The sequence below is a fragment of the Seriola aureovittata genome, chromosome 3 (genome assembly GCF_021018895.1).
Source record: "Seriola aureovittata isolate HTS-2021-v1 ecotype China chromosome 3, ASM2101889v1, whole genome shotgun sequence".
Classification (NCBI taxonomy): Eukaryota; Metazoa; Chordata; class Actinopteri; order Carangiformes; family Carangidae; genus Seriola; species Seriola aureovittata.
Genome location: NC_079366.1, coordinates 20,492,623 through 20,516,205, shown reverse-complemented (window position 1 = coordinate 20,516,205; position 23,583 = coordinate 20,492,623). Strand labels below are relative to the sequence as shown.

The 23,583-nt window shown below is 42.9% G+C and overlaps 1 protein-coding gene across 6 annotated transcripts in view; it reads left to right on the top strand.

Annotated features, from left to right (window-relative positions):
- Positions 1-23,583, top strand: part of lef1 (lymphoid enhancer-binding factor 1) — a 44,540-nt gene that overhangs the window by 3,235 nt on the left and 17,722 nt on the right. For all 6 annotated transcript variants that reach the window (XM_056371157.1, XM_056371161.1, XM_056371156.1 and 3 more), the window contains exons 3-4: positions 1,204-1,331; positions 20,749-20,881. In XM_056371157.1, coding sequence (XP_056227132.1) covers positions 1,204-1,331; positions 20,749-20,881 — 261 coding nt within the window. The remainder of the gene's footprint in view (positions 1-1,203; positions 1,332-20,748; positions 20,882-23,583) is intronic.

Genomic DNA, 23,583 nt, shown 5'->3' with positions numbered 1-23,583 from the left:
TTTCAGAATAATGTGCTGTAGCATGAGAAGTGAGTGTGAGAAAGCACCACCTCGCTTTCCCCACACAGAAGTGATCAGTCACACTGTTGCACTGTTGGTCCTGTTCTTATCAGAGCCCCCTGTTTCTGCTGCTCTCAGACAGATAATCTCTGATCCAAGTCTGGTCAGGTCTAGTCATGCTATACCTTCATGGACAAAGCTACCTGTTACCTACCTCACAGATGAGGGTGCCTGCAGAAATTGGAAAACAAAGAATACTTGAAGTGAAAGGAGGATGATTATGCACCTTTTTTTTCCCCTGTTGTTTTAGTTTGAGAATAATACTTCTGGAAAATGTGGCACAATTGAAGATAGTTCAAAATCACATTTCTATCTGGCTTTTGTGCTTCTTATTATGCATTTACCCCCAGTAAATTATTTACCCACATACATCAGCTCTGCGGTTGCACTGTCACATGCAACATGTTGCTGCTGCTCGGGGCTCATTGCTCTCTGGCTATTGTAGTCTGACCCCACTGCTGCAGGTCATCATTATAGGGCTTTAAGGAGAAGTGTGTCTCCTCTTTGTTCCCCTTTCACTCCAAAATAGGATCCCCCCTCAAACCAAACACTGGCTTTCTTCACAACAAGATCCATGTTGCCATCAGGCTGTAAACCAAAAAACACTCCTACACCCACCCCCCCGGCCTTATTACGCAGCGCGCAGTTGAGTGGCGAGTGGCGCTGTATTGAGGCCTCTTGTATAAATCTCCCCCTCTCAGGTCAAAGGCATAGAGGAACAGTTGGGGCGTCTCCTGTTTTGACACAGTCTGTATGTTCTTCTAATTGGTGCTAATTGGCACAGAGGGGCTCCATTGTTCCTCTGTATAATGCGACCCTCCTCTCCAAGACGGGAAGAAAGGGCACAAACAAAAGGCTGAGGCAAAATAGGGCACGGGTTAAAGCGATCGACAGCGATACCATTACAGCATCAAAACAGGCAGAGGCAGAACTTTGTGTTCAGCTTTGTCATTATTACGTGCATGGTTTATTGTCTAAAACACATTTGGAATTTGGCATCTTTAAGATTTGTTTGTGTTTAAAGCCACACTGAGGGGAGAGTTTGTATACCTGCTGTTTAAATCTTGCTTGTGCCTATTCTTTATCCAAACACACAACAAACTGACCGCTATTTTTTTCACCTTTTTTATTTTTTTTTATTAGGAAAGCATCAAGACATGTACAGCAAAGGCCATCCGTACCCGGGCTACCCAGGTTACATCATGATGAGTAACATGAACAATGACTCCTACATGAACAATGGCTCCCTCTCACCACCCATGCCCAGAACGGTCAGTACTTTCTCTTGTTTTTTATGTATCACTTTATCAGTTTAACTCATATGGCATCAGGGCATGAAATGCTGTTGGTACAGCCATAAGCTCAGAACTGAGAACAACTTTTTGCCTGAGTCAGACAAAAGAAAAATTAGCACAACATCTGAGAATCTCTGCATCTCAGTTAGTGAATGGTATAAGCATTTCATACATTTTTCGTGGCAATAAACCTATATGTATATATGTATGTGTATTTAGTGAAGTCAAATTTTGATCAGTCGTTTGTCAGAAAATAAATCATTGGCGATTTTAATTAGGGGTCAAAAAAATGTCTCTAGAATCAGTGTTAAATTGTAAATATGATATTAGTTATTTTCTTTGGGGGCGGGTTTAAAGTGAAGGGGTTTCTATTTAACTGGCAAAAGGTTGTGAAGTGATGCTGTAAGTGCTGGTCTGAAACAACAAGTACGCTTTGTTTATTAACATGTGCTTGAGAGACAGAAAGCATAGCATGGGGTATGGCGATAGACAACGGCGACTGAACTTGCTTGTTGCACCTGCTCAGGTTAAATCCAAGTTTTGGCACGATTTCAGATACTACAGTTTAAAAGACCACTGACGATAGATGACAGAAGTTGTTTGTAAACTCTCTCATAGTAATGCTACATATTCTGTTATTGTAACATAGAAGTGTGCAGACTGAGGAGGCAACCTGTTGATTTACCTGCCCACAGACTCTGCAAACATGGCTGTAGAGTCTATCATGAGTTATGCTGTTACACTTTAAAAACATTACCTATGATATTAAATGTCATTGATGGTATCAGTTGTTTTTTCAGACCGTACTGATAAAGTAAGCAGAAATCAGAAAAAATGAAATGAAATTTAATATAAGATTCATGGTACTTTAAAAGAATTGCAATACTCAATTCGATACTTCAAGATGTGACAAGACTTTGCAAACTTAAGACTTATATCTGGCCCTAATTTTGATAATTGATTTTGTTATTTCAGTAAAAATTGCAAACATTCGGTGTTGTGAGATTCTCAAATGTGAACATTTCCTTGCTTGTCTCCATTTCCATTCATTGTAAATTGAATAGCTTGTGGTTTGGATTGCTGGTTAGAGAAAATAAGCAATCTGTGATGTCGCTCTGGGCTGTGAAAACTTGTGATACGTACTCGTTTTTTTTTTTTTTCTTAAGATTTAAGAGACCAAACAATTAATTGACTAATTAGTTGCTTTGATTTCACAACCATAACAACACGTTTAGTTTCTAATATTTAGATTCAATGAGGAAACCCTCCCTTTTTAAAAGGAATAAATCATTCAAATTTTATGTGCCAACAACCTAAACTTATAATTATAAATTGGGGGTTAAAATAAATGAAAGAATTGATGTATAAAGGACAGTCTTCCAAACTTAAACTCCACCCACCTCCACGTCTGTAGCATTTAATGTTTGTGTTGTTGTTGTTGTGTAGTATCTCTGTACAATATTTAACCTCTCGCACCAGCATCGTTGACACCCGTCCTCTTGACAACCATATGTGAAGCAAATGCCTGCCATATTTTCCAGCAGATTAGCATCAGATATAAAGTATTTCTCATCTTGTTAAAATCTTAGGTGATGCATGTCTACATGACCCAAGTAAGCCCTCTAATTAGCCCAGCATGACTGAGGGAGGCCTAAAGCCAGCATCATGTCTCTGAGACTGCCTTTGCAGAGGAGTTTATAGCACTGACCAGGGGTGGCGTGTATTGTTGGAGAAAACGTCCCTGTAACGGTATTAATTTCAGGCCAGCTGCAGGTCTCTCACTGGCGGCTTCCTGTGTCTGTCCCGTTTGCAAATTTCTCCTCTCAAGACAGACATAAAACGCAGGGCACACCAACAGCTGTCCACTCTAATCCTGTTTTGTCCACGTCTCTGTATCACACTTGGGAAGACAACCAGCCTCAGTCTGGCTATGGTTTGGTGCCTCCATACAGGAAACGTTCACACATGGTGCAGAGGAAGCAAAAGCCCTGGGTTGTTTGTGCTTTTGCAGTGCATATGAGTTAGTTTCATCAGGGTAAAGTTTTGAAATGTGAGTTGTGTTGCTATAAGAATTGGCTTTTGGAGGCAGATGTGATTGTCGGGGCAGAAGCCACATGCTGCGTGTAAAGGATCTTCATTCATACGCAACTCTATCATGGAATGATGTTAAAATTGCATTGCTTCCCCTCTGCCAAAGTTGCAGAGGGTGAAAGTAAGTGACATTATGGAGAAAACGTGATCCTGAACTACCTCATGATTCACCCTCTTCAGTTCAATAGTTTATGAGAGTATGATGCTTTCCAAATTCTTTTCATGGCTTGTTTTCTGGTCAGTTTTATCATTTTATTCCCATCGTATGCACTGAAAAACCCGTAGAGGTCTTTATGGAGACCAGCTGACTGTATGAGAGGAAATTACCCCTCACTGCAGATGAATTAGGCCAGGCAGTTAGGCAGCGTACTCGCTGCCAAAAACTTTTAAAGCCCTGCTTTCATTTCATTTACCATGGCTGCTTTATTTATTTATTTTTTTTCACCCAATTTTTCCCCCTCACCCTGTCTTCAATAAAACGGTAGTCATTTTATATACGTTTCTCTCACTTATCCAATAAAAAGAGCCAGGGCTTGGTGGAAGGATCACGGAACATGAGTCCTCTGGCTTTCTCACTGATGTCAGATTGCTGCCTCTGCTGCTGGCCATCGCAGCCACAGTATCTGCAGGCCTGGGATCGGTTTTCACTGAGATCAAAGGCACATTCTCTCTTTCATTCTCTTCCATCCCTAGCCCCACCGCCGCCCCCAATCCCAGTAGTTTAGATTGATTTCCATTGACCATGACATTCCTGCACATGCCGTCCAGTCATGATGGAGCTGTTGGGGAGTTGCTGATTGTCAGCAGATTTTAGTGCTTCTAGCTTGATAGGGCGCCTCCGCCACAATAGCTGAGATTTTGGTGTCAAGATGCCTAATGGTGTTCAGTTTCATTTACTGTATAGTTAATGTGGTTTTCAAACAACGCTGACCACATCAAAGAGTCACTGGTGTGGTATGAATCTGCTGATGTTTATGTAAACCTATAGCTGTTTTGGGATGGAGAGTCTGCAGGCTAAAAGTTCAGTGAGGACCATTTCATTAGGTGATGTGCCCCCTTCCTTCATGGAGCCAAGGGGCATTTTGTTTGTTGGAACTGGTTCCTAACTGTTTATAATTTAAAGAGATTATCATTTATCTTATTCGAAAATAACATTATTCATCACCTTGTCTACATTTAATATGCACAGAAAACATTTTGTTGAAGCAGGAAATTGCCTGATATATTTATAAGTGTGTTAGTGATATCTGTGACTCCTCAGCTTGTAGAGATTTATTTTGGGCTGATGACACAGTGACGGGACTGTACCTGAGAGAGCACAGATTTTTCTTACTTGTGCGAATGTGTAAATTTTGCAAATGACCGTGTGTTTGGCTGCAGAAATCAACAAAATTATTTCAATTTTTAGTCTGACTTAGAATTCAGCTTTAGGACAAGCACGGCTTTGTGAAATGATCTTTCTGCTCATTCCACCACATGTGGACATATTCAGAGAAACCCAGGTTAAGAATATACATGGTAAAAACAACAGACTTCTTTAGAAGAAATTGAGCTGTGTTAAGTTTCTTTTAGTTTCTTACCCAGATTAAGGAAACGCGGTTTAAATGGTACGGAAGAAATTAGGTTACTGCAGAAAATGGTCACTCGTGACTAACGGTCACTAACCCTAACCTTGTCTCTCAATCACTGCCGTACCTTTGGAGTTTAAGATGTGTTTGTGAAGAGCCTTGTCTACACACAGTGATTCATACCTCCTGCTGTTACAAACATGATTTCACGATCTTGGTAAGAATTATCATAGAATGTCCCATAGTGGTTGTGAAGTAGGATCTTCAAAGCATTTAAGATGTCATCATTCCAGGTTTGATGTGTAGAAGAAAAAAAGTTCACTTTGATGGGTTTTGTCTTATCTTTCAATAAGTGATCCTCCAGCGTCCTAAACTCAAGTCAGGATTTGGAAATGACAGTTTCTAAATTAAGATCAACACGCATGTGATGGGCAGGACATATTTTTAAATGACCTGAAATCCATTCTTAGAGCATGTCACTGTTGTCACATAAACACCCCCCCCCCCCCCCTTTTTAGTTAAAACCACAAAACTCCTGTTTTACATGCTCCTCCATGGGTTTAAACAAATCCTACAACCCCTGAGCTCAAGACATCCGACCGAAAACCCTTGAATAAACTTATAAATGCATCGTTGACAAGATAAAAACACAGCTGCATGTTCCTGGTCCTGAAATGTCGATAGTGCAGAGATATAATTCAAGGTTTTTCACCTGACTGTGAAGATGTGTTGGTGATCTTCAGCGGTGTAAGTACAGTCTTACGGTCATGGGCTTGAAGAGAGAAACGGATAGAACCGCTGATATGTTTTATTTTTTTTAAAGCCGATTTTTGCTACTGTGGTTGGGGGAGTTTATAGAGCTCCCTCTCCTTTGCCGTGCACTCTTTTTCCCTTTGGACCCTCAATTGCAGATCCTCATGGCGAGGAAGAGTGTGTGTGTGTGTGTGTGTGTGTGTGTGTGTGTGTGTGTGTGTGTGTGTGTGGAGGAGGGGTGTAGTGCTGCATTTTCCTTTGATGTAGTGGGAACGTGACGGATCTGCTAGCCAGTGTCTCGCAGCGTGGAATCACTAACCCAGGCTTACCTAACGGGATTTGGTAGGACCGCTCTGGTGTCCCTCAGTGCCATGTTTGTCCTGAGCTCATGCCCCCAGCACTACCGTGGAAGATCCCTGTTAAAGAGAACACTACATTTACCAGCAGCCTTCCATGTACACACATAATGTTCTAGATGGCAGCTTATGGCACCTTGTGTAGTTTTTTTTTTTTTTTTTTTTCCCTCAAAGTCTCACTACAGGGTGGACATACTGTGTGAAGTTTATTAAACTTGAATGTAGCATTTTGCCTTTAAGCAGCTGAACTCCATATGATCATCCCACTGTCAGCTCATTTCATTTCCTTTAAGTAGTCTTTAGGACGATAAAGTCGCTATGTATAATCTAGTCTAAAAATACCTTCATGTAATATGTAGTAACTGTCAAAAGGTAGAAGTGTAATTGCCTCATTTTATGCCATATATATATCAAATTAGTAGTTTTCTTCAGTCAGGCAGCGTGTGTATCAAAGAGCTGCGCTGACATTGATGTCATCTGCTGTGCAGCTCTATCAAACGGTGAAATATGTGTGTACACATGAAGGACAGCACCAGAGACCTCACACAGAAGAAACACTTGGCGTCTCGGGCTCTTTGTAGTACCGCCGACTCTCGGTGTTTTATAAACAGCGCCATTAACGCCAAGGGTTCTCCTCGTCCTCCACTGTATGGTGATGCTGGTTGACACATTTGCTCCATATGCATGGCGCTAATGATGCCATGTGGTTGCAATCACCTTATCAGTGCGTTTCATCTTGTTTAATGGAGCTGAGCAGAGTGATTCTCCACCAGGACGGAGAGATATGCGTTGTTGTGTAAGATGAGAACCAAAAATAAGACAATCACAGTAGAAGTTTCAGGATAATTTATTTTTCTTGGTAGCGGAAGTACATGCTGATTGATTTACGATTTTGATTTGAGCGAAGAAAGATTTCCGTTTGTTTCCTTGTATAGATGATAAACTGATTTTTATTTGGATTTTATTTCAATGTTATGCTTATCGCTTTCTAACACATTAAAACTAAAGAGGCCATTTTTAAGCAGTATCATAAAAAAAAACCAAAAACAAACAAACAAACAAAGCAAGCACTAGATATAATCAGAAATCTTATTTTTTTTCTGTTTACCATTGTAGAAATGAGTGACACAGATGAAAGGACAGCTATAGATGACGTTAAAATCATTAACATTAAGTGTTCAAAACAATGAAAAAATGTGTTTCTATATGTCAGAGGAAAGCAATCGGGAGCGTCATGGTTGTGAGCATGACATGCAGGCAAACACTTAACCCCTGTTGATGTTTATTTTGGGCATGTTACCGCTCAAAGCACAGCGCTCATAGATGATGACACTTTCTTCGCTCCCCATCCTCCCACTGAATTGGATAAAGCTTAACCAATCAAGCAGTGCTGCCTGGAGCCAGTGAGTCAGGCTTCCACGGACAGAGCGCTGCTCAAGCCCACAACACCTGCTCAGAGGGCTTCACTCTTCACCAACAGCCTGCCACTGATCTCCAGGGGTCAGTGAGAAGGCCTCACCAAGGTTGTCCCTTATGCCCAGATCTGTTTGAATGGCTTGGGTGTGGACTTCCTGTAAGGGTGGATCAGAAATGGAGACTAGAGGGCGGTGCATGATTGGAGTGTTTTTTTGTCAATTAGTTGTGTAACTGTCGTCACTCTTGGCGTTGTTATGACTATGCATAGCTAGAAGAGACTGCGGGTGACGTGGTGGTCTCTTGGTAAAGGTGTCTGAGCCCAAATATGCTGCAAAATTAAAACGAAACTTCAAACCTAGTTTTATCATTGTTATCATTGTTTGTTGTCTAAAAATCAGTCAAATATGCCCTTACATCACAAGTTTCACTTAATTGACCCGGATCAGTCTTTAGCCATGATTGGAGCCTGGACAGTAGTCCCTAAAAGCTTGATTACAGTACCTCACTGTTCCCTGATACAGCCGTAAAATAAGTAAAAACATGAATAGCTTTATTGACTTCATCCTGACAGCTTGTAGGTCTATATAGAGGCGAGCAGTGTTCCAGCTAGTAAACTGCAGCAAGGGGAACAATAGGACCACAGGAGTGAAACATGGGTGCAAATCCTGCCGGCTGTGTCCAGACTTCAGAGAAGCTCAAACAGCCTTCACTTTGTCCAACCAAGTAACAGAGCTATGATCAATAGCTGCTCTGTTGTATGAAGTTGGTCAGTCTCTGGTGCGCTCTCGCCCTCCCTCCTCCTCTTTGCTGTTTCATATTTTTCAGAAGCTCATTATTTCTTTCTGCTGTGGGTGTGAGTGCTAAAGAGGCTCACATGCAATGTGTATCTGACAGCGCTGAAATATTAATGGTCCCCAGTGTAGGAGGTTGGTATAGGGCCTGCATAGTTACAGTACAAAGGGTGCCTTCTCGCCACCAGGCTTTATTAGCCAAGCAGTTAAATGAATAGATGGATATAGCTCGTACTCTTTCTTCATGCCTCCTTTTGTGTTTTAGCGCTAAACATCAAACTACTTTCTCTACATCCAACCATTGTCAGCGCATACACTGGACGGATATTAGACGCAGACTCTCACGTTTGTGTGCACACACACACATACATGGGTGTACGTAAGAGCTACGCTGTACTGTTGAGTTTTCTGTGGGAGGACAAAGAGGAGGGCTTTGCTATCAGTTCGTTTTGTGTGGTCTTGGCCATAAAAAACACCCTGTTCTTTGACTGTGAAAAAAGCTGCCTGTCTTTAATTTTTGGGAAACCCATAAAAGTTTGTCGCTCCTTTCATATCGGCTGCAGAATTGAAAACAAATGCTACATTCTCCCCTCCTCTCCTTTGAACTGGCCAATTATGGAGTTGTGAAAATAAAAATCAGTCTGTAGATCTCTTTACCCTCGCGCTTTTCTTTCCTTCCTCCTCTCCCCCCCTCTCTCTTTTTCTCTTTCTTCCTCATTCACTTTCTTTTTTTTCTCCTCCCCCCTTGTTTTTGAAGAAACCGAAGGGGATCACTGATGTCAAAGTCAAAACCAAGAGCATTAAGAAAACTGGCGAAATGCAATACAGCTGCAATCCGACATGACGCTAGAAAATAGGGCTGAGGAGCAGAAAGCCTCTCTCCCGTATTCCCAGGGCGCGCAACTGCTCCCGGCCTTGGCTTTGATCTCTTCAAAGCCTCCTGCCTCCTACTAGATGGAGAGTCTTGGCTGCCGCTCGTGAGCGCTGGAGAGAGGCAGGGAGGGAGGTGGGGAGTGTTTTTTGGGGGGGTGCCGTCGTCTTTTCCTTTCCAGGGCTGAAATCAATCACGGTGCCGAGGCAATTATGCGTAATTCAACCCCAGCCAGATTAGTGACTCTTGTTACCTGAGCGACCGGAGCTCTGTAATCTGTGAGACACACCGGCCTCACCAGCAAAGGAGTAGCCAGGAACAGGCGAGGGCACTTGAGGGAAAGGAGGGGATTGAGGGGGTTGGGGGGAGGAGGGGCGAGGGAGAGGTGCTGAAAAGCAGGCTGCCATGCTGCTGTCCAGCAGAGCAAAAAATCAGAGTACAATGGAGTGATTACACTTGCAGATGTAGCCATATTTATGACGAAGTGGATAGAGAGAACAGAAAGAATGAAGAGTGCTGATTGCCATGGAGCTCGCTAGTTAGTGTGCTAACGAGCCAGGTCTCTTTTGTGTTAAAACATGTGCGTAATGTCACCTCCAGTGCGCTCCCACCCCCCCCTCCCCACACACACACCCCCCCCCACACACACACCCCCTCCACCACCACCATCCACCGCTCTGTCCCCCCTCCAGTGCCATATCTCTATCCCTCATGCCCTCCACAGTCGGCTCCGAAATGCAAGCTTGGCCAAGGCTCCTGCCCCAGGCGCCCAATTTACTATGGCTGGAGAAAAACTCAGTGGCCCCAAGTCACAGAGGAAAACAGCAGAGCTGAATGCTGCTCTTTCCCTGCTGCTGCAGTTCGTCTGATCTGTGCAACTGTTTCAGTGTCTTAACACACAGCAGTGTAACAATTTACACCCTTCTGCTTTTTTTATGTGGCTTACTGAGGAGATTTATCCCAATTATGTTTGCTCCTAGTTTAGGCAAATCTAGAACGTGGTAGGAGTTTGATGCTCATGACTAATACCGCCTAGCGTATGTTATGAGATTATTTATTTGTATGCCCTTTTTTTTTTTTTTTTTTTTTTTTTTTTTTAAGCCTATGATATTTTCGTGTGGGATTTTAAAAACAATTACTTGGAGGTTGGGTGGAGTGCAGATGAAAAATTGCAGATTCACATTATTGTACCAGTTAATTGGAAATATATGATCGCCCCGGCTTTGATTCTTCCCCTGCGCTCTGTCTGTAAGCGCTGATGTCACAGGCATGAGAACAAGGCTTTGTTTTTTTTTCCTCAGCAGTCACTTGATGCAGGATGATGAAACCCACAAAGATATCTAGCAAGAATGTGTTTGTTCATCTGATGAGCTTGCCTTATGCTCCTTGTTTCTTTTGATCATCGGACGACTCGGTTGTTAATGGGAGGCACTTATTTTCCTTGTGGATGTACACATTAAATAAATTAGATATACCATCCTGTTATAATAGGACGTAGCTTATCAGCACCTTGATGTCTGTGATAGTTTTAACAAGGCAGGCTGACAGGGAAGTGGAGCTGACTCTTAAAAAAAATAAAAAATAAATAAAGGTCACGCTGAATGGATTATGTGGCATCAATGGAGCCACCATCCAGCTCAGCAGGAGCCCTTAAATCCACTAGCAGCCGTAACCCTCAGCTCAGGGGCCAGGTGACGCTTTTCATGTCCTCCAATGGAGAGACATCACAGAGGCATCCTCGACTTTGAGCTGCCCGTCATCAAACAATGCATCAAAACATCAAATCAGTCCACCCCCACTGTACCCCTATCTTTTGATATGACGGATGGGGAAATGTAAGTGCCCACAGTGCCCCCTCACCCTCAAATCTACATTTTTTTTTTTTTTTCCTGTTCTCTCTTTGCAAACACTGACACTCCTTCCACACTGATGCAACGGTAGAGCTGAAAAAATAGTTTGACTTTTATTCTTTACTTGTTTGACCAAACAGTTGTTATCTGACCTGGACTCACAAATCTCCTCTGGACCAGTTTTATGTGGGTCCAACTTGCCCAACCTTATGAAAACAGGTTATAGATTACCACAGATACCCGACAATGATAGATATTGGTATTTCAAAACATCACGGCCATAAATTCTGCTGCCTGTGACTGCAGAGATTCGTAAACATGATTGCACACAACAGAACTTAACATCAACTCAATAGTAGCAGAAAGAAAGTTTAATTAAGTCATCCACATGTTGACAGTAGGAACCTGTAGCGATTATGGTCCAAGACTTTACATAAAACAAAATATTCAACATCTTACTATATCTTGGTTTGGTTAAGATTTCAAGCTACAGGTAATGGCATTAAAGATATACATTTATGGTTGGCGTGGACTGCAGCCAACTTTTTGTATTTTCTAGAATTTGCAGTCTAGAAATGCTAAATTGCAGGCTTTCTTCGTTATCGATTAATGTACTGATTTTACAGAAAATAGTAAAAAATGCCCATAATTATATCCCAGTGACCAATATTCATATTGCTTGTTTTATCTGACTGTACAGAACCTAAAGATATTTAGTATGCTATCATATATATGTAAAATAAAAGACACCATTACATCATAACATCATAACATTTGAATATATGGCATCTCTGCTTGAAAAATGACTTAAATCGATTTATTAAAGTAGTTGCCAGTGAATTGTCTGTTGATTGACTAATATATTAATTGGTTCAGCCCTGCAAACTGACACTCAAAGATCAAACTTTGTTCAAATACAGGGTTACTGCACGTGTTACAGCTCATTCAAGCTAACTCTCCTCCATGTGTAATTGACGGATGAGATTGTATTCAAAGATAGGAGCAGTTCACCATGAATAAATCCAGCTAAGAGCTAAATTACAGCCACTGTGTGTTCATCATGTGGCTTATCATTCAGATTTGTGGCATCAGGTGCATGAGTGTTCCCTATAATGTTGCTGTAACCATATGCTCTGAACCTAAGGAGTTCCTTTTGTGCTCCAGAAATTCACTATTACCATTTCTTTAGAGGTATCAAGGGATAAGCAGACATCGTCCGTTGCCATGTTGTACATGGTCATTGTTTTGTTTGTATTAAAACCCATAAAACCCTGCCACAAAGCTAATTGACGGGGCGGAGTTTTCATGTGACCGTTCAGATCCTTGGAGAGGTTCTTGAAGTGTTCCCTTTTTCTGTGGAGATGGAGAAAAGCCATTTGTTCGGAGGGGATCAGATTTGAATAGCTTTGTGCTTTTCATTCAGATCTTAGCAGGGGCGTGTGCGCCTAGCTAGAAAGAAACCCTAAAATGTGTGGTTTGATTAATGACTAATTCCAGGCTGAAAGGCAGTTGTTGGTAGTCTTTACCAGTTAATCCCTTAAAACGTGGAATCACACCCAAACAGTGGGCTGCTGGTATTGTTGAACGGTCCATAATGTGAATGAGCCCAAAGGTTTGCAGATTGATCCACAACCCTGAATGTTTCTTAACACTCTGACATGATCCTTGTCTTATTATAACCAGAACCACATCGGTGATACAATTTGTAATATAATGAAAAACATGGCTTTGTCTAATTATGTAAAGAGATTATTTTTGAAGGTTAAAAAACAGAATGTGTTTATCTTCAAGAGGAATGGTGCACTGAGGTGAAAGGAGCACTGATCATGTGACTACAGGGTCAAAAGTTTAGATCAAAGCCAGGACGCAGGTGACATAGCACCTGAGGCAAAAGGGCTTTTCATGACCCGCAGTTTTCAAAATGTTACATAACCTACATACTTAACTCAATCGCAAGAAATATAATCTAATTCATACATTTTTCTATTTTTTGTTCCATTAAGTCATCAATGGTACAGGCTCACTAACCCATCAATATTTTTATTCTTTCTATTCTTACACATTATGTGGGTGGAAGCGCATCTGTCTGAGTGAAATACAGACAGAAAACTAGGTCAATACTCTCTACAGCTCAGGCAGAAGCAGCTCTCATTCAAATCACCTCCCCATCCACATTTTCCTGGTGTGTGCCATTGAAAACCTTCCCTGTAAACACGGCAGCGCCTCTACAGCCTGCTGCTGTCTGCCTCCGTTCAGCTCTCCCTGGCTAGCTTGCAGTGCTAACATTTACCCCTTCCTTTCCACAGATGTTATGTGGATTGTTGCATTGGAGCTAGCTTGGGCTTAGTGAGAAGAGTACTGTCTCTAGCTCTCGTCTCCACAGGTAGAGACACACAAAGACCCCCACCAGGCTCTATTTTCCCCCCCTCAACGCTGAGCTCCCAAATCCAAACTGACAGCCATTCATACCCAGAATACCTGGGCAAAAGCTGAGCGGGAGGGGGGGGCACTATCTAGGTGTAGCAGGCAAATCCGCTCTTGTTCGACGGATCTATGAAGCTCCTGCATAAGGCAACTCATCAGCACTTTTTCCCCCATTCTGCACTGCATTTTCTCACCCTCTTTCTCTCTGTCTCTGGTATTGTATGGGGTGCTAAGGTTTTAGCGCGCTAGCCACACGAAGTTAGCTTGTGCTGCGATTTTATTTGTGTTCATCTCTCGGGGGCCTTCGTGTGTTGTTGTTGTTGAATGTGGATGTTGGCACCACCGTGCTGCCTGGCATGAATGTAGCTACTCAGCAGACCAGAGCTGGCTTCTAATGATAAATCATGCAGTACGTTAATGCAGCAGCGGGGTTGCTATAAATAGCTGCTAGAGAGGGATGCCGATTGATTCAGGAAGAAAAAAATAAGTGTGTTCTAAACATTTTCTGCTTGTGGTCAGTTTTAACAGTTGTTTTCAAACATAGGGCCCCAAGATGAACATTTCCCATGATGTGGAACACACAGCTGATCAGGTAGATGAGGCAATGACGCAGCAAAAGGCTTTTGACTCAGATTTTGATTCCCTTGGACACAAGCTAGCTGTGTCTATATCTCTTTTGTGCTACTAGTGCTGATAAATGATGATGGTGATGGTGCTACAGAGAGCATCCATGTTCTTTGTGGGGGTATAGATGCCTTGTGGGTACTCAAGTGTGTGTGTGTGTGTGTGTGTGTGTGTGTGTGTGTGTGTGTGTGTGTGTGTGCGGTCTGCCTTTTGTGTATGTATGTGTGTGTGTGTGTGTGTGTGTGTGTGTGTGTGTGTGTGTGCGTGCTCGCAGGCCTGCTGACAGTGGCACTTCAGCAGAATGTTTGCCCTTTCCTCAGTCCTTTGATGTGACCAGGTCCTGCTGTGATAATGAGCCTTGTGCCCCGCCGCAAGGTGAACATCCTGCAGTTCGCCCAGGGCGCTGCCAGAGCAGAGGCCCAACCCCCCACCACACCTCCACCACACACACACTCTCTGCAAACACAACAGTGGAGGAGCCGACCTCCACTCAGAGATGATCAACTCCCACACAGTGCTTGGATTGTGTGAGCACAGTGACAATTGTTCATGTGGCATGGAAACATTTCAATGCCAAAAACCTTCATCAGTGCAGACACAGCATATACAGTACATACCACATGGCAATATGGTTAAAAATTGGAATTTATTACAATATGGAAGCTATACACAAACTTGCATACAAAATAATAAAAAAAGACATGTTATATGCATTTAAATGATAGGTTTGGTGATATGCTATATTTTTATTACTGTCAACAAATCCCATTAAAAGACCAAAACCATCAATTAATTGATTCTGCTGTGCTCCATTGTTGTCCAAAACACACTGTTGCACTGGTTGGCATGTTCCTTCATTACTTCATCACCTTAAATGCTCAATAAAGTACCCAATGTCTATTAATTTGCTACAGAAAAAAGAAATCCCCAAAATCTCCTGTTGTAGTCACATTTACTAATTACTACAGCTCAGCAGTTTTAGGAAATTAATTTGCCTTTTTTAAAAAAATAAATAAATAAAAAATAAAAAAAAAAGCATATGTGCACGTTCATGAACGGGTCTGGAGCTGAGATCCACAGACTTTAATATCAGTAAGTATTGAGAGATGCACTAACATGTGGCTGCTTTTGGTCTTTTCAGGGGATATGTTGACAATAATGAAAATATAGAGGAACACCAACCTGATCTTTCAACTATGTTGCACAGTCATGTATTACATCAGACAAAACAAAATTTCCATAAAAACAAATAAATTCAACAACAGGGACAGTTATTTTATAAAACATTAACACTATATGGTCATATCACAACAACACAATCCCACCAAAAGGTGAAATGCGGTGATATTGAACTCTTGCCCAATCTTATACCGTAGCCTCTAATCCAAACCATCAGGACCTCTTGCATGACCTTTTTTGAAATATCAAACTGATTGTTGTCATTCTTCTTTACTCTTGCTACTTAACCCGCTGTGGATTAGCAGAAAAGAAAAATAGCAATTGGCTCATTTCTCATGTTCTGTTGCTCTTCCCTCAGTTTTTAATAGCTCCACGACATATAGAAATTAAGAGTTCAACACTTTAAAAAGCGGATAAAGTCTTTTCATCTGGGGCAGGCATATTTCACACAAATTATCTTCTTTGCACGTTCAGAATGTCAGTGTGAGAGCTAGCGTGATTGGTTTGCTCGGAGCGCACGCTCTTCATGCCAACTGAAGGATGATGGGTAATCCACCTCGTCCTATTCACTTGTGCTTGGTGGTGGTGGGAAAGAGGAAACTTGGCTGTTAATAGCTCCTTTGTGTTCATATGTAGCATGTATGTGTTAAATTCATTAAACGCGTGGTTATTGCAGTCTGATCCCTTCACGATGTACCATAACCACATTTTACAGCACATCTATGTGCCTTTTGAGTTGATGTTGGGGTGTGTGTGTGTGTGTGTGTTTGTCTGTGTGTGTGGATTCCATATTTATACAGTGGCATGTGTCGGTCATATGTGTTAATGTGAAGTGTTGGTGTATGGGTTGTGCGTCCGTGTGGGTGTAACGGTCGTATTTAGAGGTTGGTTCCTCGCACGATAAATTGGTGCTGCAACTTAGCCACTAAAAACATAACATTGTGTATGTGGTACATGCTTATTTTCGCTGTGCGAGTAATTCGCACCACTCGCCTTCAAGTTTGTGTTGTCCCTCACACCTTTTAACCAGCTAGCCTCAGCCTTCAGTGTCATTGCTTCTCCTCAACTTTAGGACTCTGAGTAGCATGCAGGATTTATGATTTGAAATGAAAAGAGGAGGGAGAAGAAGAGATTTTGGGGAGGGGGGGCTTCACTGATGTTAATTTATCTCCAGGGCAGGCTTTTCCTGTTATTTGTAGCCTCCTCCACTTCTGTCCCTATGGTTGGCTTCGCTTGTTCGTCTCATTACCCCGGGCGCGTGGTGCTCCATCGCTTGCTGGCGGCCTGGCTTTCTTCTCCATTAATTGGGTTTCGTTACATTAAGCCCCCTGGCTAAGGGGCCATCCTGCCAATAAAACATTCCATTTTTAGCACTCCACTTGAAGCTGGTGGGGTTCAACCCGCGCTACGAATGGTAATTGGTTATTTATTTAAGCTTCCTCAGGTTGGTCTCCACTGGTTTTGGTAAAGAGGGAGGGGGGGGGGGGAGAGATACAGTCCCTTTTCTTTCGTCTGTGCTGTAAATGGGAGACTGTGAGAGAATGTTTGCTCACTTTTGTTGGGAAAAGGTTGGACAACTTGCACACAAACGCACCTGAGAGTGAACACCTGGTCTGAGGGTGACTCTGTATGACTTCAGCAATGGGCACACCCTTGCTTCATACTCAGACTTTCAGCATTTACAGAGGCTTTCTGTCCGTAATCTTGTCATCTTTATGAACCATTGTGATGGTTTAAATACAGTCTTTGGCTACTGTTTCCACTGACAAGAGGGTGTGTGCTCTCGGCCAGTTATTCACTGTCATTTTATTGGAAATTTACAGTAAACCATTGCTGATACTATTTGCCCTGTTTCCTGCCTCATCTTTTTTTCCCCTGTTAATATCCTGGGCCTTTTTATTTTTTTTCGGTGCATCCTTTTCCTCCAGAGTGCAGAAAATCCCCTGAGTAGGTGAGGTTGGGTTTGGGGTGAGAAGGGCATCTTAGTGAAAAGATTTAGCAGCATGGGAATCCATAGCCACCGCCACTTGAGCTGCCATCTCCCCAGCTGTTTGTGAAACACCTCACATGGTTTCTACACACTTGATTGTAGCTGCAGGCGCGAAGAGTCCTCATTGCATATAAATTACAGAAGTGGGAAGTGATTATTATAAAATTCCCGCTTTCCCTTTTTTCCACTCCACTCTGCAGAAGTGGTATAATTGAGTGGAGTACAAAAGCCGTGCTGTGAGGGGAGAGAGGGAGAGAGATGCTAAAAAGGCAATATTGCAGGGATAGTTATATCCATATACCACATAGACACACATTCAAACACACACTCATGCTTAGAAAACCGTGGCAGCATGTTGGTGGAATTTGACAGAATACAAGCTCAGAGACACCGGCGTGCCGTCATAAAAAATCCTCCCTCAGAAGAAAAAACAAAAAAGAAACAAAAAAAAAGAAACGTCCCATTTCCCTCCCCCACCCCCAATTTCAGACAGCACGCCAAGTCACTGGCTCCCCGTGCTGAAACACACTGGAGTGTCTCCTCCATGGAGGGCTCCCTGCCAGCTCCAGTTCCGCACAATGAATTTCTCTTAAAACCACATCTGAGGGGTTCTTTAAAAGGGCCGGCCAAGCCTGGATATGAAATTCCAAATGGAACGTTTTCTTTTCAATCCTTGCCGCCTCTCCTCTTTCGCTCTCCCTGAAAAATATGAATAGAAAGATCCTAAGCCTATTATTTCTCCTATATAATAAAAGGGACCTCCAATATGGCTGCCCTCCATCGCAAGACCGCTGCCGCTGCTGAGGGCTTTTAGAGTCAGGATGGGGATGAGATGGGATCAAGTCGCTGTGATGTGACGTGACCCTCACGGTTGTGGTCAGTTGAGTGTCTCCAACTACTTCCTCCAGGAAATTGGTAAAAGGGTGTCGTGCTTTTTGTCTGTGAGCTTGCCAACAGCTCTGTGAAGTGGGCACAGCAAGCCAACAAGTCTCCACCTGGAAGTATTAAAATGGTGGCTCCATGACGGCTGCTGGCTCATTGCAACTCTACAGAGACACAGTCAGAACATTTTACTTAACCCTAATACAGTTTTCACAGTCATATTGTATCTATCTTGAGAGAGAGGAAGATGAATGTAGCCTGAATTACAATGCATTGCTCTTCTTTTCTTCCTCAGGTAAACCATGGTTAGTTAGGGCATGCACTTTGTGTAAATGTGCACCCAAATAACCATAAATTCTGTATCAGTCACAGAGGCCTGCTGGTTTTTCCCTGGTGGATTTTGCCACAATGGAGGCAGTTTATTAAGAAGTTGAGAAAAATAAGATTTGACAGCTGTATCTGGGGGAAGCACAAAAGAGGGCTTCTCTTCTATGGTAGAAGGCTCTGGCTTTCTCAGGTGGTAAAGAGTCAAATCACTTTCTTTTTTTTCCTTTTTTTTTTGAAATGTCATAGTTTATGTGTGTGAACGAGTATGAGAGACTAACTTTTGTTTCAACTCTGCTTTTTTTCTTTCTGTTCCCTTTGCTACAAGTTGGAGAAGACTTCCAGCTAAAATGATAATCCCCAGGTTCTTATCTCATTCCCAAAGAATAACAAATGGGAGTGGAGAGGCGTAAAATAATATGGGCGAGAATGCTATCATTTAGCCCCTGGTGTAGGCATGTCCCAGCCGCCCCGGCCCTGGTTAGCCCTCCTTTAGGGTTAGCAGCCCTTACTAATAAGCCCTCCCCTCTGTAGGATGAGGTTTGACACTCCCACACCTGTAGATTATCCCATCACCTTTGACTCTTGTTAACTGGGGTCAAAGAACACGACTCACCTGGACTGGCGTGAAAAGCTGCTGCATCATGGCTTAATTAGTTTTCAGGCAGGATTTGTCTTTCTTTTTTTTCTTTTTTTTTTTTTTCTTTCAGGCAGTGTGCTGTGCAGTTCTTAAATGGTACAATGTAGACTGTGCTACATGATGGAGTTTGAGACTCATCAAATATGGAACTGGGCAAAAACTTGGCCCTGGGAGATGAGATTGTTAGCCTGGTTTGGAGCTGATGTGGATGACGCTTCGCGTGGTTGGGGACACTGAGCTCTTTTTGGACACACACCACACATACTGCCCTCGGTGTTCCTGGTTAGGACGTTCCCAGAAGGTGGGGAGAAGGGGGGAAGGAGGGTCTTAAGTTGAGAGTGGTGCCAGTCTGCGAGAGGTTCGGGGAAACTCAGACATTCCAGCCACCCGTGTCCACGCCGTTGTGTGTGTGTGTGTGTGTGTGTGGGGGGGGGGGGTGCCAATCACCAGTTAGTACCACAGGAATGTCACCTTGGCACACACCTCACTAGGACATCGAAGTGAGAGCTAATAAAGAACAGTCCCTTGATTATATCTTGTCTCCAGAATTTTATGCTCGTACTAAATTTAGATGAGTATCTTCAACAACATTATTAATCAGGTGACTGTTCCCGTGGGAGCATCTGATTACCATTTCATGAAGTTTTTCTCTTTGATTCGAAGCTTGTGGGTGCTGTTTGGTGCGAGACGTGTCTCACCCAACAGTGAACTGATGTCTCTCCGATTAGCCATATATCCTGTGGAGGTGATATTTTGACTCCAGCTCAGCTCTGGGCTCAGATTGTAAATAGTAGATTTAGCATGGCTAAGCATTACCATGTGTTCAGTGCTGCTGAAGCATGTAAGCGCTGTTGGCTGGGGGTTGGGGCTGGGGTTTTTTGGGCCTGGCTCGGTCTATTTTAGTTGTCAGGAGGCAGGTCTATCTGAGTCAGCCGGGGATGGGGGGGCTTGTGGCCAGGCCACTGTTGACGTGATTACCCCTGCATTAAGTACCGCTACAGACATCTGTCTCACTCGCGCTCTCTCTCTATAGCCAACCCCCCTTTCTCCTCCTCCTCCATCCCTCATCTCTCCTTCCCCCGGCTCTTGCTCTGTAATGAACTCCCCTTATTCACCAGCTAATGACTGCCTTTGATCTCCCGCCTAAGACCTCTGCTCTAACTCTACCCTGCGAGTCTCTTTTCTCTCCCCTCTCTTTGCTCTATCGCTTGCTTGCTCCTATTCGCTCCAGCTCTGCTTGCATCTTTCTCTCGTTTGCTGTCTCAAACATGCTCATGCACCTCTTTGACTTGTTTTTCCTCCTTCCTTGGGGGAATAGGGTTTGCGATCCTGCTGACCTAGGCTAAACAAAGTTTTTAGGTGCTGGGCTCAGGCTACTAAAAGAAAAGAAATTTGAAGAAATGTTTTTTAGGTAACTTTTTTTTCTTGACCATATTAATAAGCTTCACCCACATCTATAAGAAGTCTCTGTGCTGCACAATAGACCACCCACACTGTATGCCTTACCAGTCCTCACATCATGTGACAGGGAACGGAACCATATTGCTCATGGAATAATGCAGCAGCTGAAGCTCATGTATAATGTCATCACTCTTTTATTATGTTTTTAAATCTCCTTGTATTTTTCTCAACAGTCCAACAAAGTCCCTGTGGTGCAGCCGTCCCATGCCGTCCACCCACTCACCCCGCTGATCACGTACAGTGACGAGCACTTCGCTCCAGGATCTCATTCTGGCCATCACCCCCAGGATGCCAGCAACAAACAAGGTATTAAACCACAGCATGACACAACACTAACAGCCTGTACACCAACTGCGTGGCAGCTGGGTGAAATACAAACAAACATGTTTTTGGTTAATACTCATTGAGTGAGGTTTTTTTTAAATTTTTTTTATTTTTTATTCAGTTTGTTCAGACAGAACTTTGTGAATGATCTGTGCTCCAAAATATTCTGGATGTACTTGTCATCCTTTTGCTTAACAAGTTCAATATTCAGTGGCAATATTTTCAAAACACATCTGAGCTGCTTTGGTTAGCAAGAGAAGGACAACTTACTCGGTTCAATCAAACTTTTTCTCTCCTGATGCTTGAAGCTCTGCCTCTCTGACAAAAGTGCTCTCTTTACCCTAAATTTAACATTTGTTTACCTCACTGTGTGGATCTCATTTTTATTTAAGGTAACACGAGGCCAGCCTTTGCTTTGAGACTAAAGTCTTAGTCGGCAGCCTGCCATGACTGAATAAATACAACTGATTGAGGAATCGCTGTATTTGATGACCACACTGATGAAAGAACTGTAGTTAATGTTCAGTTGAAGTCTGATTCCTGATCTGCTTAATAAGGTCAGTAGAGGTGCTGATCCAGATACATTGTGTTGGATCGGTGCACCTCTACTATTAAATCCAATAAGACATAAATTTGAAAGTGGGATATAGTTTTTGCGTTCCCTACATCTTACATTAAGAATCAGCTGGGAACATCAGTAGTGGCTTGATGTGATTGGAAACTTAGCTGCAAGTCAGAAAAGAAAAAAAAAATTCAGTGATTCTGCTGGTCGTCATTAACAGTAGTAATGTTATATTGATAATACAATGTGTTGGATTGTGTGTTACTTCACAGTTGGCCTTTAATGAGGGAATTTTACAGAACCAAATTTTGCCTGTACACACAGTTAAATTTTTATTTGAACTGGCGTTCAAAAGGTCTTAAAGTTTTACATCACCCTTAAATAAACAAGGCTAAACAGGCTAAGAAATAAAATGGGATTTTGTTCAAAATTTTGCAGTAATGCTGAAAGGTGAACTCAGTTTGCACCAAACTGAACCGGTACCTGATTTTACTTTTTACATCCCTATCTGCCAACACAGTCAGGAATCAATAGAGACACACAAACCAAAATGTGTCACAGCAAAGTCATCCCTCCTATCAGCTGTAAGCATGAACTCAATTGAAGCAGCCTGTGGGATGGCGCACTGTGCTCTGCTGCCCTCTCCCTCTGCACTCTTTGCCTCTCAGTAACAACATCAAGCTACGGCTCTGACAGCTGCAGAGGAGCTCCTCAGCAATTTGGACGAGCTCCTCAGCCCCGCGCAGCTGGAGACTTTGGCAGCTTCTCACGAACGTGAACAGACGTGGGCCCTCCATAGTTTTCGTCCTGCACCTTTTTTTTTTTTTTTTTTTCCCTCTTCTCCCGCCTTTTTCTACTCCTGCGGCTGCGAGTTGAAAAGGATGAGAGGAATCAGACAGGATGTAGGCGATGATGAAGATGATGATGACGCTGGGAGGTTCTAAGGGATCAGCTATAAATAACAAAATAGAACTGAGCACAAGAGTACACAGCTTAGTGAGATGAAGGGAGTGAGACATATAAAGAAATTGTGCTCCACATATGTCAGAGGAATCATGCGCCAGACACATTTTGTCGGAATATTTTTCAAATGGAAGCAGGAAAGAATTGTGTTGACACGGAACTGAGCAGTAGATACACCATGTGCACATGTATGCATTAGATTTCAGAAACTTGTTGTCATGTAGTACAATTTATGAGGTAATACTCTCCATTTTACTCTTCATGTTGGTCCATAGAGATCCACTAAGTTTCTGACAAACACAGAAGAGCGGAGAGGACCCCTGGAGGTCTTTTTCTTACTATATTTGATCTTTGCACCCGAAGCCCAACAGAAATCCATGTCCAAGCGATCCAGTTGCAGAATTAGCTGCAAATGATTTCCCCAGGCATATTCATGTGTGTATACCAGCAGAGCTGAGCTGAAAATGCTTAAAACGAATCCTCTCTTCTCTTTCTTGCTGTCTCTCCCTCTCTCTTTCTTTCTCTCTCACATATCGACCAGTTGATGCTCTGCCTTCCTTAGTGGGCTCAGACTTTGATCTGCTCGTTAATTATGAAAAACAATCATGGATTTTCTCATTATGAGCTCTAATATGCACAGGGCCGCAATGCAGGATGGAAGGTTGAGGGTGGGGGGCCTTTGAACATTTTATATTTAAACCTTTATATTGTATTTTCTTTTAAGAAAATGCATAAGATGGGAGCACTAATTTGAATACAGATTATTTCCAGGGTTTACAATGAGAATCGTGACAGTGTTGCTTGTTTCGGGAGGAAATGCAAGTGTGAAGCACTGTTGGGTGTCAACAGGAACGTGTGAAATGGGGGCGGGGGTGGTGGGGGTGAGTAATTAGGCACCTTAGGGATGTGAGTGACAAGGTTAACACGCTGGGGCTCTCTTCTCCTCCCTTGCCGCCTCACCCCTTGCCTCCTTCCCTTCTGCCCTCAGGAGGGCCCTAAGGAGTGTTCAGTGGTGGATTAGTGGGCAGGGGGTAGTGCTATGCGCGCTGTGAATCCAGCGTTGCAACATTGGCTTTGGAGATATAAGCCCCCCGTTCGCCCTGTCTCTCAGGAGGGAGGCCTCTTCAGACCACAGCCTGGAGAGAGAAGGAAGAAGAGA